The following is an 18510-nucleotide window of genomic DNA, read 5'->3' as shown; positions in this document are numbered from 1 at the left end:
CCAGTGGAGGTTGAAAACATGAAACAAATCATTATTAAATATTTATACCTTACTTTTCTATAATATATGTGCAAAGCAGCTTATAATAAGGTTTTGTGGATCTTATTGCTAGCTACCAATATTTTACCAAAAGTTTTGTTTGAATTCAGTCTCAGTTGGCTCTCACATAGTTTATCCATCCCATTATTAAGGCTAGCCACTCTGGGTAATTTAAAAACATGTGTAAGAGAGTGAGTGGATATGAGGATGCTAACAATGCCTTATGTCACATCTCCACTTCTTCAGGTATATGTTAAACAAGGGGCAGGCGAATTAAGCACTGGGAGACACTGTAATTAAGTTCCCATACTGATGCTGAACATCACTTTCTAGGACTAGCCTGCCACAAAAGGGCAGAACCATCTGAGATATGTTTCATGAATGGTTGCCAGGTTCTGCAGTGTCATCAGGGGCATATTGATATATGTAGTTTCTGATAACTTTTATTATTTTATTGCTTGTTGTTTGTCACCCTGGACTCCTTTGGAAGGAAGGACGGGATATAAATTTAATAAATAAATAACAGATAGGGAGACATTCCTCCATCAACGTTCAGATTTCAGCAGCCAATACCTATAGAAAATTACTCAAATAAATAAGATGCTACTGAGCCTCCTGTTCCTAAAACCTTTAAGCCATTATCAAATTATAGTTACTCCTTCCAGCACAGTGGCAAAATGTCGCATTGAGCAGAAGCTGATTCAAACTCCAGTTAGAGATAATCCAGGCTTACCAAGGCATTCAGCATCAATGACAGCTTTGCCGGGTAGTCCTTCTTTGAAACCACTATATCACAGTCATTTGCTTTCAGTAGAAATTGAGCATTCCTGTGCTTTATCTACTTCCTCTGTAAGGCATGGCGGTCAATGCTGATGAAATGGAGAGAGAATGACTAGATTGGGGCGGGGGGGTTAATGACCAAGGCTAATCTGCTGTTCTAAAGATTGTCTAAGCCACTGTTTGGGCTATCCATCAGGGTGAGATATATCCCAGCCCCCCTTCCACAAAGTTTCACAACCCCAATGGAAATTTAGAATATTGGGGCTGTTTGCCTTCTGAAGACAATATAATTAGGATAATGTCATCAAATGCAAACTTTGAAATTGTAGGTGTGTCCTGCCACCTGCATTGTGCCAAGTAATCTGTAATAGAGCCACAGTTCCTTGGAGGCCACAAAGTGGTTATGCTGAAGTAACAAAAAATAGTAAATCTGTGTCTCACAAATATCCTGTCTAAGACTGACTTGGTAGGAAACCTTTTGTGCTGCTGCATGACTAGCATACCTAGAAGATTTTCCTTCAGTTCCCTAGGCCTCTAGTAACAGGAACACATTCCATGTTGAAGAACTTGATCAGCATGGCTGCCACTTTCTTAAACTCATGTTTCATCTGGTTTGGACAAGATTTCTGACTTGTTGCATTTCGGTGTACAGGCAGGCCCTGCTTATATGGCAGGTTCCGTTCTGGACTGCCGCCGAAAAGTTGAAACCGCCAAAAAGCGGAAACCATTAAAGATAATGGTGCATGTCGCGTGAAAATGACGCGAAAATGGTGCGTGACGAGCAAAAACTAACGCCGAAAGGCGAAGCACCGTAAAGCGGGGCCTGCCTGTAGTAAAAAACAAATAAGCACTGCATTCTTGAGTTGCAATTTTTTTAACTTCCTTAATGACGGTTTATGTAGTGGCTAAGAGTGTGGGCTGGGATAGTTCTGTTTCAGACTCACTCCATCCATGAATTCACTGATCTTAAGCATGCCACTGTGCTTTCTGGTAAGTATTATCCCAAAACTGTGGATGGTGGGCTTTGTAATATATGCTGAAAATATGTGAAGTACTTTGAACATTTGAAATACACCATATAAATGTTTAGTAGTAGTATGAATTATAGATTCTACTTATGTAGGATGTGATGCTACTCATTAAGAGTGGCTGATGTTTCTCTTCATCTATTTAAACTGGCAATTTAGTAGTAGTCCCAGCAGTAATGTTTATATTAGTTTGGCTTTTCACATGTAAATGTAGATGTAAAGTTTTGGACCTCAGTAGAAGCTTAGAAATGGCTGTTCAATCTTCTAAATGGTGCATTGTGGCCAAGATGCACTGTGCCGTTTAAAATCTCTACCTGTATACCAGAGTATGTGAAACAAACTAGTGGAGATTTTCTGGTGGTTTCAGCACCTACTCAACTTCTTTCAAGAAACCAGCTTTAGTTTTACATCCAAGAACTGTTCAAGAAAGAAAGAGATTATGAAAAGGGTTATGGATAGCCAGCAAAAGTAAGTGTGAGCCTTACAATAAACATACTAAAAACAATTTTTACTCCAAAAATATGTTGAAAGAAGTAGAAAGTTACAGAGATGTAGCCAGAAGGGTAGTAGCTTTAGGGGCTAATTTGGAACAATAGTTAAAATTGGTAAGCAGTTACTTTAGTTCTAAAAAGAACTGGTGGTAGTGTACAACTGAAGAGAAGAGTAATTTGAAAAAAGATTTTCCTATATAAAAGCACATATGTGCATTGACTTATGAGAGTCAACATGTTTATTACCGCTGGATACATTTTTATGTTCTAGCTTAGAATTATCACTAATTAACTGATGTGTTTATGCAGCTTTCTACCTCACATTATGCCAGGAAGGCCTACGCAAATGTGTACACTTAAGTAAATTAATGGTCTTTCAAACCACATCTTAAATGGATTAAACTGTGCATAGTTTGACAGTCAAGGGACTGCTAAACTTATAATATAGCTAGTTGTAGCTTCCAGTAAAGTCAGCTTGAAATAACCAACATTGTTACTACAAATAATTAAGCAAATCTGTTAATTGGCTATTCAAGCTGCTGGTCAAATATGGCATTTAGTAGTGGCTTGGTCACAATGGCACAATTATTCAATTATTGTGACGTATTAATGTATATTTAGTGCTGTAAATATACCTGGCTCTTTATAAAGAGCGAGACTCGTTTCCTGCCTTGAAGAATTTGCAAGCTAAGATAGACAAGACAAAGACAAGCTACAGGACATCAGGTTAGGTAAGAGAGGATGTGAAAAGCTTCAGGAGAAATAATTAGCAGTCGGCATATGAGGGTATCCTAAGATGATCAAAAGCAGATTCTGTAACTGAAAAAGCTTCTACTGAAAATGTTGAGGATAAAGGTCAGCTAAAGTGCAGAAAAAGCTAAGAGATTACCTTGTAAGCAGTTCACAAAGATTAGTAGCTGTATCTGTTGCTCTTACATTTTTTTCGTTAGGTTTAAAGACATGTGTCCTGGTTACCTGGGTGCATAAGCAGCTTATCATGTGTATCCTTTGCATATATGCATCTTTATTCTGTACCTTCTCACATTGTCATGTCCATCCAGTCCCTACTGCCTTATGAATGTTTTGATGCAAAAAGAGATGTAGTTGTTACACCATATTAATTGTCTTTGAGTGCAGCTGGATTGGAGCCAAAGGGTATATTTATGTAAATGAAAACATCTAAGAAATTATGCTTGGTGTATATGGTGTTAGATAAATATCTATGCAAAGCCAGCAATGCTGTTCTTTTTGCCAAGGTGTAGTATCTGTGTTGAATAACAGAAGGCATTTTATTTTCCTCAGAACTATATCTAACTAGATTAAGTTTAGATTATGGCATGTGCTTCTCACAAGTGATAGTACTGAGCTTGCTTGAGGGAAGTTTCAGAAACTTCGTGAAAGCCACGGTTATTAAAACAGTTCATTATTAGTCATAACAAACAGAACTTTTAGTCATGGTTCTAGGGCCAGAAAAAAGTTGGAATTTATCTGATGCCCCATTAAAACGGAATTTTTCAAGATTGAATGAGACTAATTTAAATAGTATTTACTGTTCTCAAATAATGTACTAACCCGTGTGTTCTGTTACCAGATACTGTTGTTGCAGAATCTATTACATTTTGCTGTTCTTTAATGCAGGAAAGTGCATGACATCTTAAAATAACTTCATTATAAATCACGCTTGCCACTTCAAAAACAATTGAAACCTAGGGGAGCGTAGAAACATATATTATAGGGAAATGTTAATTTCAAGTTGTTGTTGTTGTTGTTATATCCCACCCTTCCTCCCAGTAGGAGCCCAGGGTGGCATTTCACACTGAATAGTTTGTGGAAGACTTCAGCGTTCAGAAAACATGTTTAACAATTACATTGTGAAATGGTCTGAAGTTGGTTAACTCTGAATGAAACACAATTTGCCACTTTGTTCTTCAGAAATAACTGTGCTGCATTCTCAAATTAACACTGCACCCACATATACTTTAAAACAAAAGTCCTGCTTTACTCTTGGCATTACACAGCTATTGCTCCAGTGTTTCTGTCTTGAGTCTCTGCACCCTTTCCTTTCTTTCATTTAATTTAATGGCTACTAGAGCTGTCCCATTTTGATAGTTTTTGGTGTTACATGAGTGTGTGAATTTCCTTGAGATGCCTCTCTGACGGAGAATCTCCCCCCCCCCCAGTATACATCTCGATAAACTAACTCCAAGATTGCCATGAATACCTGCTGAAGAAGTCCTGTTCCAGGAAACAGCCATGCACCAATGGTGATATTGCACCTTTTGACTGGTTTGATGATCATATGTCAGCTTATTAAGCATGCTGCCTCTTTGTGCAAGCTGCAGTTCCAGACTGGCTAGTTAGAGACTTCTTGCTCTGGCTGAAGGGTCCTTGTGAAGGGGCTATATGCGCTGGCAAAAGGTGTGTACATATCTTGGCTTAATATGTGGTCATTGTTGAACATAGTAATTCTCTTCAAATGCAATATGCCTGGTTAGGTGAGGCAGGCACCTTCCCCAGGAGGCAGAGTTATTTCCTACCTGCTCTCATACTTTGAACTGATGGATTGTTGACAAGTGCTGCACCCCAACCAGCAAGACTACACTTTTCAAATATATTCTGGGTGCATTCCAGAATCGGCTACATCTTCATTTCTAGAAGTTTATGTCCTCAGGTGGTGGAGGCCAAGATTGGGCTCATTGCCATATTTATTATTTATTTATTTATTACATTTATACCCCGCCTTTCTTTTTCATGATTGAAACCTAAGGCGGCTTCCATATGGTTCCCAGGCAGTCTCCCATCCAGGCACTGACCAGACCTGACCCTGCTTAGCTTCAGCAGGGAGCTAGCCTTATGTGCCTTCAGACCATAGCCTGGGATCATCATATCAGACCATGCTCCTGTTTCTTTGACTGTTTCTCTCTCACGTCCACATATGGTTGTTTAATGTCAGTTTGCTGGCTGATGTGGCAACTCAAGACAACTTAAAGAAAGCTATTGAGGTGTACTTCTAAGAACACAATAAGAGCCCTTCTGGATCAGGCCAATGGCGCTTGTAGTCCAGCATCCTGTTCTCACAGTGGCCAACCAGTTATCCTTGGGAAGCCCACAAGCAAGACCGGAGTGCAAAGAATGCTTCTGGGAGAATGGTATGCCTCTGTTGTGGGATGCAATGAAGGCAATTGTCTAGGGTTGCAGCATCAGTGAAACATGTAGGCTAAGGAGTGAGACGGAGGGGAGCAGCCAAGCTATTTTAACAGAAATTCGGAAACTGGAAGTGAAATACAAAATGGAGGGCTCCATCCACATTTATTTATTTATTACATTTATATACCGCCCCATAGCCAAAGCTCTCTGGGTGGTTTACAAAAATTAAAAACATAGAACATTAAAACAAATACACAATTTTAAAAAGCATACAAGTTGGTGGTTTGAATTACAAATGTTAGAAATGGATAAAATTCATGCTGCAATAGATCATCTCATGAGTAAATATTATGAGTTCAGGGATAAAGCATCCCAACTGCATGTGCATGCCCATGCCCTGAAGAAAAGGAGGTCTCTTAATATTTTTCCAAGGCTATGTGGAGAGATGGTTCAGTCTGCTATTCCCCTGAGGGCATTTGTGCAGAGTTTCAAAGATTTTATGCTTCCATGTACTACTCGGATAAGCCCTCAAATGGGGGCTATAAATGATTTTTTGATAGGCTTGAACCTGCACCAGATGTCCAAGGAGCATAGGAAACTTCTCAGTCAGCCATGGTTAGACCTGGAAGTCAAGGAGGCAATCAACCTGGGAAGTCCCCTGGTCCAGATGGTTTTAGTGTGCAGCTCTGTAACCCTTTTTAACCCAAGTTGACTCTATGGCTTGTTATCCTCTTTAAAGATGTATTGTATGGAGGATCCATCCCAGATATGTGGCAGTGCTCAAATATGATGGTTTTGTCCAAACCAGGAAAAGACCTGGAATCGGTTAGGTCCTATCATCTGACTGTGCTCATTAATGTTGATGCTAAACTATTGTCTGCCATTATGATGTGATGCTGAAACACTTTTATCAGTTCCTACATTGCACCAGACTAGACTGGGTTCATCCCAAATAGGAATATATTGGACTCTATTAGAGTCCTTGGAGGTGGTACAGGAGGTGAACAAGACGAACCCAGCTGCAGCATTATTGTCTCTTGACATATTTAAGGCCTTTGATTGCATTGAATGAGGCTTTCTGAAGGCACTTTTTTTCAAGATGCAGTTCAGGGTAAATTTCTTCACCACTTGATACATCAAATATACTGCCTCTTCAGTGGTGGTTGGAGTTAAAAGCCTTAATTCATCAGGAGTATGGATGGGGAGGAGGACTAAATAGAGTTACCCTTTTTGCTCTTACTGTTTGCTCTTTGAATAGAAATGTTGGTTATGAGGATTAGAGAAGATGAGGAGATTAAGGGTATAACAGTTAGAGGAGTAGATCACAAAATCAGTTTATTTGCTGATGACACCCTTTTAATGCTGAGTAACCCCAGGGAAGTTTTACCACAGCTAAAGGACATTTTAAAATCAATTTCACAGGGTTACAGGATTGGAGGTGAACTGTCCATATCTACAGCTATGCCTTTAAATATGCCTAGGAATGAACATCTTCTTCGCTCCTCGGGGCTAGCTCCATGTCATGGTAGTGTAGTTTGAGATACCTGGACATAATCCTTCTAAAAGAACCAAAACAATTACACAAGAGGAATTTTGGTAATGTATGTAATGCAGTCCTGCAATTGCCCAGAGAGTGGTGACATCTGAATCTGTTCTGGCTAGAACGGATAGCTGCCACAAAAATGACTATACTCCCTAAATTTTTATTTGTGTTTCAGGTACTGCTGATCTCAATTCTAGACACGTGGTTTGGGAAATTGCAGAAATTGCTAACTGGATGTCTTGTGTAGACCATGAGACAGAGGGGGTGCTCAGTATGCCCAGTCTTAGATTTTATTATGGTGCATTTCAGTTAAAACAGTTAATGCAAGTTACCAGGAATGATATCCAAATACTGTGGGTACAGCTTGAGCAATCTCTCTCTCTGTTCCATTGCTGTCAACCCTTCCCCTACTGCGCCTTTCTTGGTTCGTGATTAAAAGGTTAGACAGTCCTTTCTTTAGAACCACCATAATAGTCTGGAAATAATGGGAAGCTAAATTGTCCTCACTGGGACCTCCCCGGTGCCATTCTTGGATCATCCACTTTTTTGTAACGCAGATAAATACCGACAATTCTCAGACTGGGGATCAAAAGGCTTATATTGACTAAGAGACTTGGTTGAGTGGGGGTGTCTTATTTTGGAATCTTTGCTTTGTGATAAACTCAGGGAAGTTAAGTTTAACTGGTTCCATTTATTACAAGTTTAGTCATTTATTGATAGATTTGAAACATGTGGGAGGACTCCATACAAGCTTCCTTTGAGCATACAGTATGTGCTTAGTCTCAGGGAGTAACTTGAAGGAACTGGGCTCAGCAGTTTACAAGCTGCTTGTAGAATATGCAATGGGCTTATCAAAGGGCATAAAATTGACTTGGGTAGGGGACCTTGGGGTGCAAATTGAGGAGGGGGACTGGGACTGTTTCATACCACCTCTTTAAGGATTCAGGAGAACTCACTGAAGACTATTCTGAGGTGGCATTGGAACACAGTCTGCTTGACCCAGATTAACAAGAAAATGTCCCCCAAATGCTGGAGGGAATGTGGGGGCATGGGCATGTTAGTTCACTTTTGGTGGGAATGTAACCAAGTTGTCCCTTTTCTGGTCATATTTTTCAATGAAGTCTCCAGCATGGTAGGCAGACTATGGGGCCAGATCTGCTTTTGGCTCTTCTGTGCATTGACAGCTCACAGGATAAATCATCTGGTGTTTAAATAAATGATATACATCTGATGGTATCAGCTCAAGCTGAAGTGGCTCAGCGCTGGAAGAACATACGGAGGTCCCTTGAGAAGTGGATAACTTGGCAAGGTTTGGGACACAGATGTCTCAGAGCACCTAACCCAGCATAAGAGAATGGTTAAAGGACTAGCGAAGCATGATAAATTTGACAAAGTTTGGTATCCATCAGTTACATAAATGGGAATAGTGAATTCCTGCACCCTCCACAGATGCATGGGACTCCTTGGAGGGGATATCTGTTCAATGAATTTGTTGACTGAAGATATTCTCTATGTCTACTTCATTCTGAATATCATGTTTGGGAACATGATATTTCTTAATGCGCTATAATGCACTCAACACAGTTTTTACTTTTCTTTTTATTATATGGTACTGTAATTTTGGAAAACCTAATTATAAAATAAATGTTTCATTATGTTTTCATTAGGTTTCATTATTATAAAATAAATATTCCCTATATATGGGTCAGCTTAGGGTAGGTTTCTTGAGCCTTTTTAAAAAACAACTTCCTGTTTAAGGGCCTGAAACATTTTCCAGTATTTTCTTTCTGCAGTTCAGGTTGTGAAGGAATTTGGCCTTACTAACAAAAAAGCTTCTGTGCAATGTGAAGTTGGTGAGGTAATTAGCTTAAATGTTTTTATTCAACGTCATGCTGCTTACTTCTAGAAATGGTTACTCTATCATTCGTGACCCAGTTTTGAATGTAAGTCCTCTTAACACAAAGAAGAGCTTTTTGGGGACTCTAATCTGTACCCCTGATCTCTGTTCTGTTCTTAAGTAAATGGCATTAAGAGATACAGAACTGTAGCAGTATGTGTTGCTGAGCCAGAAATTCAAAAGACTGACAATTCTAAACTGGAATGTTATGGTTGAATTATAATAGCATAGGAAAAAGAGTCAAAGGCTGCAAGCTCTGTGAGATTGATGTGAATGAAGAGTTCCTGTTAGCTGGCCTGAAAGTATTACAGAAGAATTGGGCAACAGAGTAGAATTGAGCTGGTCATACAAGACTTTTGCAGTTCTGTCCTTTCAGATCTAAAGGCCTAAACCAACCTTACCAAACTTGTGCCCCTCAGATATTTTGAACTAAAACTCCCATCCAACCCAGCCCAGGCGCCCAAGATCATGGATGATGATGGGAGTTGTAATCCAAAGCATCTGGAGAGTGTCAGGTTGGAAGGATGGCCTAAAGCTTAAAGAAATCATGGTGGTTCTGACTCTACTTATCCGTTATGTGTGTTGAGAGAAAACTAAATACTGTTACTTGTGGTTAGGTGACACAATGCAATACTAGTCGTGGCTAAAGTTTTTACGATTCTTGTCTTAACAGTGCTCCTTAGTAGGCCTATTCCTTTCTTCAACCTTGGTAGTGATGTCATTATACCCTTCCAAGTCTTCCTCCCTCTGTATATTATAGCATGTTACACTTCTGTAAAGAAAAATACTTCAATAGAAGAATCTCCATATACCTTTCAGTGCATGTCTTCTCTAATGCTGGTTTCTGCTTGTGTTCCAGACCTGCATCACATCAATATAGCTGTACCTCTAAGTCCAAACATTGTCATTCTTTGGTACATTTAATGTAATGTATATTTAGTGTAGTGTCGTAAATAGACACTCAATTTATGTAACGGGCAATCAATTTACATCCAGTGAAGAACTCAAAGCAGTTACCCCACCTCAAGATACCTTGGCAGGACTATGTAATTGACAGGCGAGGCTTCCCTACCCAAATCACTGCCGTACCATCTATGCTTCCAACTAATTCAGCACGCATGTCCTCTCTTCCTCCAAATGCATATGCACAGAGCAAGTTACTTAGGCCACAATGCTAATATCATCTATTAGGGAGGTAAGACCCATTGAACATAGGCTTAATTCTGAATACATATGCACAGGATTATACAGTTAGAGCAGTGTTTCTCAACTGGGGGGGATGTATGAAGATCTGGAGGGATGTGAATCCAAAAATACAGGCATACCCCGCTTTAACGTTCGCAATGGGACCGGAGAGTATACTTTAAGTGAAAATCTACTTTAAGTGAAGCAATTGTCTTCACTTGTACTGCACGCAATCACCACTAGATGGCAGTGGTGTCATACCAATAAAATGTACGTTATTGCGAAGCGCGTGAACGTGAAGTGGGGTATGGGGACGTATGCAGCATGTACGTTATAGCGAGGCAACGTTAAGCGGGGTAGGCCTGTATGTACAGTATAAGTTAAACTTTTAAAATTACGAAATATTCAGAAGATGAGAAGACTGTATGCAGTTTATGCGATTTGCATGTCATCACGGATGCACCATAGTTTGGCATTATTAGGAGAGCCAGGTTTGAAGTGGTGTGGAGGATTTTTATGTTAGTTAAAAGGGGGCATGGGTTAAAAAGGGCTGAGAATAACTGAGTTAGAATGAACTATGCAGCTAATACCTGGTCCACCTTCTAGTTTGATCTAAAGTAGTGATAAGATGTACAATAGATCTGGAATCCCTAATGTGGCACCTATGGGCATCACAAAGCCCTCTTACACCCTCCTTAGTGTTCACCAAAGCCCCTTGCCCTTCCTGACTTTTAAAAAATGACTTACAGTTTTTGGTTTTTAATTCCCCTACCTTTCTTCTTGGGCAGCAGCTGGGCTGGCTGGAAAGTAAACAGTAGGCCTCTAATTGCCTTGCCCTTTTCCCTTTCCCCAGAGTGCCTCAGAACCTCATATGGGCTTTATAGAAATGGAAGAGGGTGAAGAGCTGGAGTCTGGTGCTTTTCCTTCCAGTCCCCTGTAAAACTTTCAGAAAAGGACTCTGTATGGTGTGTATGGGGGGGGGGAAGAGTGGTAGAGACCAAATTCTATCCATTTGGGGAAGGTCTTTTTTCCCCTGCATTTTTTTTTGAGGGGGGCTATATTTTTTGTTTTGGTCCGTGTGTTGCCTATATTTATTACATTTCTATCACACCTTTTGTCCAAGGAGCTCAAGGTGGTGCATGTGGTTCTCCTCCCTCTCCATTTTATCCTCACAACAACCCTGTGAGGAAGGTTGAGAGGCTATGACTGGCCCAAGGTCACCCAGCAAGCTTCATGGTAGAGTGGGGATTTGAACCCTGGTCTCCCTGGTCCTTAGTCCAGCACTCTGACAACTACACCACACTGGCTCTCTAGCTGGCTGTAGGGAAATTGGGGTTGTGTGTGTTACCTCTCTTTTTGTTTTGAGGTGGGGTTTGCCTATTTGTGTTTGGTGGTGGAGGATCCTTGTGTATTGCCTGGTTTATATTGCTTGTTTTGGGGGCTGTGTTTCCTGCTTTGGGGAAAGGGGTGTGTGTGTGTGTTTTTCCTCTTTTTCAGGGGTTAGGTTGTATGTGTTTAGTTTGCCTTTTTGTTTTGGGTCTGTGTTTTGGAAAGGTCTAGATTTTGTTTTGAGTGGATGTTTTGGAGGGGTTATACTCTGTTTCTTGATCAAGTTATCACCACCCCCCAGTAGTCATTTTGTGATGGTGCCCATGACAGTTTCTCGGAATGCCAAAATATGTCCCTAGGGACAAAAAGGATGGGGACCTCTGCCATTGTCATTTTTTAAAGTATTTATAAACTACACTGTTCATAGAAATACATCTAGGTGACTTACAACATACAAAGACACAGTATTGATGTTGGGAGTTATTTTTGACTTTGCATTTTTTCACTTCTATCTCCCCTGAGGCAGCTATGTAGACATTTGAATGCCAGAGCTAATTAATAAGCACGTTTGATTGAAACATATTAAAATATTATCATTTCACTGTTTACTTTTGAAACGATACTTACATTTTTTATCAGTGTTACTAAGGGCATGAATGCTTAGTAAGTAATATTCTTCTAGTGTAACTGTTACATGTACTGAAAACTTACATGCATATTTTGGTCTTGAGTACATCTTGTGCCAAGTAACTACAAATAAACTAGTAAGTTCATAGCACGGCATGTGATAGATCATTTAGTTCTGGAGAAATTGATGTTTGATCAAGTAGAGTTATTCACATTACTTCCCTTTCTATAGGATGCTCTTTAAAGAAAGTCGAAGTGTTCATAACCATCTCACATCTGCTCCGTAAGTATAACATTAATGCATGCAGGCTTCTGTTTCCGTTTATTTGCCTTTCCTTTGGTGTTTTCTTTAGAATCTTAACAGTAGTTTGGGTATATTAAAATGGCTGTTGCTCCTGGCACCTATTTTTCTGTTTGTGTTAAAGTCTTTATTAATGACTTAAATCTTGTAACTTCTTGCAACTTTGAACCAGTGCATTTGTCTAGTTCAAACTGAATGTCTGCAATAGGTTACCAGGGAGATGTGTGTTATGACACTGTGCTTCAGTATGCAAAGGCGGAAAACACCCTGGAACTAGGAAGTTGTTGCCTCCTTAATTCTAGATCGTAATCCACAAGTCATACATTTACCAGACTGATATCACAGAATAGAATTAACTGGATATTCTTGAGGTGACATGTTGGATGTAGAAAGGAGAGTTTGTGAGAAGAGACAATGTTTGAAATTCTTGATCTAGATCAGAGATGGTAAGCTGGTTATTTAGCCCCTGGCAGTGTTATGAAATTTTTATCAATATAGTAGAATATTTGCCCTGAGTTGGCTCCATGAAGTAAAGTGTTTTAAGCTGTAAGAAATGGATGTGCCACACTTAAATGTTTGCATATCTTTTGAATCTTGTATGTAATTACTAAATATGCAGATTTGCAAATTTACACCATTTTTATTATGGAGACTTAGTACTCAGGGAAGGAGACAGCTTGCAAAGTACACTTCTGCACTTTGGATCACTCTCTGGGAAAATAGAGGCTTCTTATACCTTTGTGTTTAACCTTATTCTTTGATAGTGTACTCAGCTAAAAATACATATGTAATTTTTTTTGAAAGTCTTCATTATTTCAGTAACTTGCATTATAGACAGAAATTTCTACACAGTGCTCTAGTGATTCTCTTCTTGATCGTCCCAGAGTGCAGGACATGGAATAATGGGCTGAAGTTGCAGGAAGCCAGATTTCGACTGGACATCAGGAAAAACTGATGTTAGAGCCATATGACAATGGGACCAATTACCTGGAGAGGTAGTAGGCTCTCCGACAGTGGAGACATTCAAGAGGCAGCTGGACAGCCATCTGTCGAGAATGCTTTGATTTGGATTCCGGCATTGAGCAGGGGGTTGGACTTGATGCCCTTATAGGCCCCTTCCAACTCTACTATTCTATGATACCCGACAGGTGACTGTCCAGCTGCCTCTTGAATGCCTCCATTGTTGAGAGAGCCCACCACTTCCATAGGTAACTGGTTCCACTGTCATACCTCTCTTAACAGTTAAGTTTTTCCTGGTGTTCAGCCAAAATCTGGCTTCCTGTAACTTGTGCCCATTATTCTGTGTCCTGCACTTTGGGATGATTGAGAAGAGATCTTGGCTCTCCTCTTCATGCATATACACAACTATCTTCAGTTTCTTTCTCTGACAGTGTCCACAAAACCTGAACCTCAAATAAGTGTGGTGTGAGCTTTTTTAAAAAAATTAGGAGTCTAAAGATCAGTGTCTGGTTTTTGTGAAGGCACCGTCCGAGAAGCAAACTCTAGGCAAAATACTGGGTGTGTGCATAGGATATATTTGCAAAAACTCCACTGGATTTCAGTTAAATTGTGTTTACTCTTCTTTCACTTTGAACATGACTGCCCATACCAGGGCAGCAGACTTAAGGTGCACTGACACGTCCATTAAAAATCATAAATTTGTCCTCTAACTGTAGATTTGTGTCCTCTTTAGGGCAAAGAAGAAGGTGATTCTGGCACCTAAACCCAAAGTAAAGGTAAGCAATAAGTCAAATGGAAGGGGGGGAAATCAAACTCTACAAGATGCATAGAACAATATCCATCATAGCGTGTGATTTAAAGTGTTAGAGTTCAAAACACCAGTCTGGCTTTTTTATCACATTTGTATTGCATGCCTTCTTCAATGAGGTCAGGGCAATATAGATGGAGAAGATTCACAACAACCTTCTGAGATATGTTAGAATGAAAGATAGCCTAAGGCTACCCAGATCATTTTTTGTCAGCAAATGAAAAGTTGCTGAGCAGTAGTGTCTTCGTGATGTGCTTGTCGCAGACGTGATTGCTCTGTAGGTAGCAATTTTATAGTATATAGTATATTTCAGATCAGGAATAATTTTGTATGATATCTAGAAGACTGACTATGACTGCACTTGAAAATATGCATCTGAGGCTTCTCTTGTCATGTTTACTGATTTAAGTGTATGGTATAGCATAGTGTTGTCATTACAGCCTAAAGACTGAGACAAAATCAGGGAAATTTATGTTCAAACTATTTTTTGTGACACTACATGTTTGTTTTATGCATCTCAATGGAAGTTGGTTCAGTAAAGAATATAGGCTTTCCTTTGCTATAAAACATGATCTTAAACTAAAGCAAAATTACTGCATCATGTTGTACCATGAGCACTCTAGAAATTAGTATCATGAAGTCTTATATTGATCCTTAATTGGCATGACCATTAAGTCAGGATTTCTTTTATAGCACCCAAATGCATGTGATTGGAGCAGATCTGTGAAGGTGGGCATGCCCCAGTGATATATAGAGGGACACAGAGGGGGTACTAAACTATTTCCCCAAACTGGTTTTCCACTATGACCCCTTCCTTGGGCACTTTTCTCCCAGTCAGACTTACTTTTGATGTCCATTCCTAGCTGGTGGAAAAAGAATATCAAGAGGATTGTGGAAATAAAAGTGGTGGAAAGCTTTAGTCACACGACCTCTGTATATTTTTTAAATCACAGCCCCAACTCCACTTAAGAGTTGATTGGGCAGACCCATATTTAAAGACATAGCTCTGCTATTATCACGTGCTGCTTGGGTCTCAATTTTATATGCTATCATTCTTTGTAATGGACACTTAAGTTGATAACAATGTCAAAACAGTAAAGTTCCAATTGAAAATGAATAGCAATATATACAAGTAACATTTAAAATAAAGCCTCTCAACCTGATCAAATCAAGACCCTGCCTTAATTTTTTTAAAATTATTTAAAAATAACATAAGATCAGGTTTTTGCATGCTTCCTCATGGATTGAGTTCCAAAATTGTGAAGCCTCATAGCATGCCCTTAATGAATTTATATTTTAGACAGATGTGGTTGGAACATCTGCTGCAGGGTTTAGTGAGGAGCTCGAATGGAATCAATTTCTCCCTCCCTCTCTTTTTTTATACAGATGAGTCTTGCTATTTAAAATGCAGTTTCACACTTAATCAATTTATGTTTTCTTATAAATAACATCTACACATCCACAGGATTTTGTTTTTTAAAAAATTGATTAGCAAGCAAGCAAACTTATATCTGCAATTTGGTGTAAAATAATACTGAAATTACTTTAAAGGAAAACCACATCTAGTGGATCTATGCATGATTACAAACATTCAAACTATAAGCATTGTTTGAGATTTCTATCTCCTTACTTTGGGAACAATATTTGATGCTCATTCTTTCTTGACACTAGGATTCTAGTCCAAAGAAGGAACAAAGAGTCTGTGCCCCTTTTACTTCATCTTGTGTTCCTGCTTCAAGTACTAGCACACCTGTTAGTGCTATGGCTAGTTCTAGCTGTAACCTAGCTCCAGAGACCATCTGTCTAGATGATTCGCTGGATGAAGATCTCTCTTTCAATCCACCATCATTGGATTCCATTTCTGATGCTCTGGCCGTTATTAACAATGGATCCAAGAGTTCTCCTGTTGGACCCTCTGTAGAGACACCAGCTTCAAGACCTCGGCCTGGGCTAAGAGAAGAGAAGTTAGCAAGTATAATGAGCAAGTTACCTCTATCATCCTCAAAAAAAGTAGAAGCTGTTCAAACACCACATTCATCAAGTCTTATAGCTGGGCACTCAGGACCAGTACCAAAGAAATCCCAAGATTTGCTTCATACTGGTATCTCTTCAGGCCTTATTGCTGGATCTTCCATACAGAACCCCAAGGTTGCCTTGGAGCCCCTGCCAGCCAAGCTTTTGCAACAAGGATTACAGAGGTCAAGCCAAATTCAAGCTGCTGCCTCATCACAAGCACATATTTCTTCCTCCTGTAAGATCCAAGCCACAGCTTCCTCTGCTTCACAGAGGCCAAAAGATACAGCTATCCTTGTATCCTCTTCAGAAGCTCAAGGTTGTGGCTCTTCAACATTACAAGTAACCAAGGTTCAACAGCAATCGGCTGCCCAACAAAAATATGTGTCTCCTCTACAAGCAACTATTAGTAAATCTCAGACCAATCCTGTGGTGAAACTAAGTAGCAACCCTAAACTTTCCTGTTCTTCGCCAGTTACTAAGGCTTCAGATAAACCAGTAGTATACCGCCTTCCTTTATCTAACAACACCTCTGGGACTAGTTCCCAAATGGCTCACCCGCTTGTGTCTCGGACAACATCCAGCACCTCTACCTCTAGTAACTATTTAGCCAAGGCTATGGTATCACAAGTTTCTGCCCAGGGTTTCAAGCCTCCTTTCTCCATGGCTCCTTCCCCCAAACCTGCTGCCTCTCCTAAACCCACAGCACCCAAGCCTTCTGTGACACCCAAGCCTATCGCATCGCCTAAACTGTCCTCAAAGTCCTCTTCAACACCCAAACCTGCATCATCTCCCAGTTCTTCCAGTTCAAGTGCACTAGTATCCCAGAGTAGCCACTCCAGCAGCAACAATTCCCTTCATAAACAGTCTAGTGGAGTAAATGTCAGCAGGCAGTCTCCTACAATTAATTTACTGCCCTCTAACCGCACCTCAGGCCTTCAACCAGCAAAGAACCCTCAGGCTCCTTCAAAATTCTCCAACTCTTCTGCCTCTGGAACTGTTGGCAAAAATAACTTGAGTGGAGTTGGAATGAATGTACCTGTCAACAGGGGCAGCAATCTTAATTCAAGTGGAGCTAATAGGACTAATATCTCTGGGGCAGCAGGAAGTGGAACACAGGGTGCTACTAAACAATTGTCAACTCCACATAGACCATCTTCTGCCTCAGGGTCTCCAGTTATACCAGCCAGTGTGCAGGTATGTGTTGAATGTGGATGTTCATTACAGGCATAACATAGTTATTATGTTTTTGGATAGGTATCCTTCCTCATAAATATAATGACATTATCAGGGCAATCCTCTACATGTCTACTCAGAAGTAAGCCCCATTGAGTTCAGTGGAATTAACTCCTAGGTTAGTGTGTATGGGATTGCAGCCTAAATGTATGAAGACTGCTTCACACTGATGAAGGGGTATGAATCACCTAAGTTCAGAAGATACAACTCGTATCCTAAGGTGGAACTGCACATTAGAAAAACAGCATCCCATGTTGGGTTCTATCCAATAATGTCCAGGATCGCTTACCCTCTGTTGCATTGTTTCGTGCGTATCTCTGCCCCTCCAGTGGCAATATGGGATGGGAAAACATATATGATGATGTCACAGCACAAAGTAAGTGATACTTTACAATAGGGGGAATCTATTATGTCTGAACTAGATGGGAAAAACCTTACCCACTCTTGGAAGAAACAAAAAATGTTATTTAGCACAATACGTAGTGTGAACAAACTTCAGGTTCTTTACAGTTGTATATTGGGAGCAGAGGGTTGTTACAAGGGCTTAATGGAAATGGTTAATTCACATTGCATGGAGAAATTGTTTCATTTGGTGAGAAACTCTCCACTTTTATTTGGCATATTGTAGCCAAAACCTTCTGTTATCATCCTCTTTTCTGTTTCGCTTTGCATTTTTTCTTTTTTTCTTTAATCACAATATTCTTTTTCTTTGCTATAAAAGTATGTTACTTTAAATTGCTATATTTCTTTAGATTTGAGCGTAACTCAAAAATGCAAGCTGAGTCAATTCTGGTGCTGTTGTGTTTTTCTGTGCGGTTTGCCACAACCTGTATCCTCCTAATCTTCATTCTAGATTGTGGTTACATATATGGAATAGACTTCATGACCTCATTAATTAAAGAAATACAAGTTAGCTCATAATGGCAGTCTGCACAATTTTAGTTCTCCAATGTTTTATTACTCTTAAATTGTATCCTGCCATAATTTAAGCTGCAGTCATTTATATTTCCTAACGTTACTTATAAAAGCATTTTTCATAATATATTTTATTTGTACCATTCCCATATATAGCTGCTTCAGACTCCATGTCTACTACCATTTTGTCAATGAGGGGCCTTAGGCAGAA

General features: G+C 39.8%; 1 protein-coding gene across 1 annotated transcript in view; it reads left to right on the top strand.

Moving 5' to 3' along the window:
- Positions 1 to 18510, top strand: part of UBN2 (ubinuclein 2) — a 66727-nt gene that overhangs the window by 36524 nt on the left and 11693 nt on the right. Inside the window, exons 12-14 of the mRNA XM_061639355.1 lie at positions 12299 to 12349; positions 14061 to 14103; positions 15807 to 17345. Of these exons, the coding sequence (XP_061495339.1) occupies positions 12299 to 12349; positions 14061 to 14103; positions 15807 to 17345 (1633 nt within the window). The remainder of the gene's footprint in view (positions 1 to 12298; positions 12350 to 14060; positions 14104 to 15806; positions 17346 to 18510) is intronic.

This window comes from Rhineura floridana, chromosome 8 (genome assembly GCF_030035675.1).
Source record: "Rhineura floridana isolate rRhiFlo1 chromosome 8, rRhiFlo1.hap2, whole genome shotgun sequence".
NCBI classification, from domain to species: domain Eukaryota; kingdom Metazoa; phylum Chordata; class Lepidosauria; order Squamata; family Rhineuridae; genus Rhineura; species Rhineura floridana.
The sequence above is the reverse complement of the archived record's forward strand: the minus strand, read 5'-3'. Positions and strand labels throughout refer to the sequence as shown.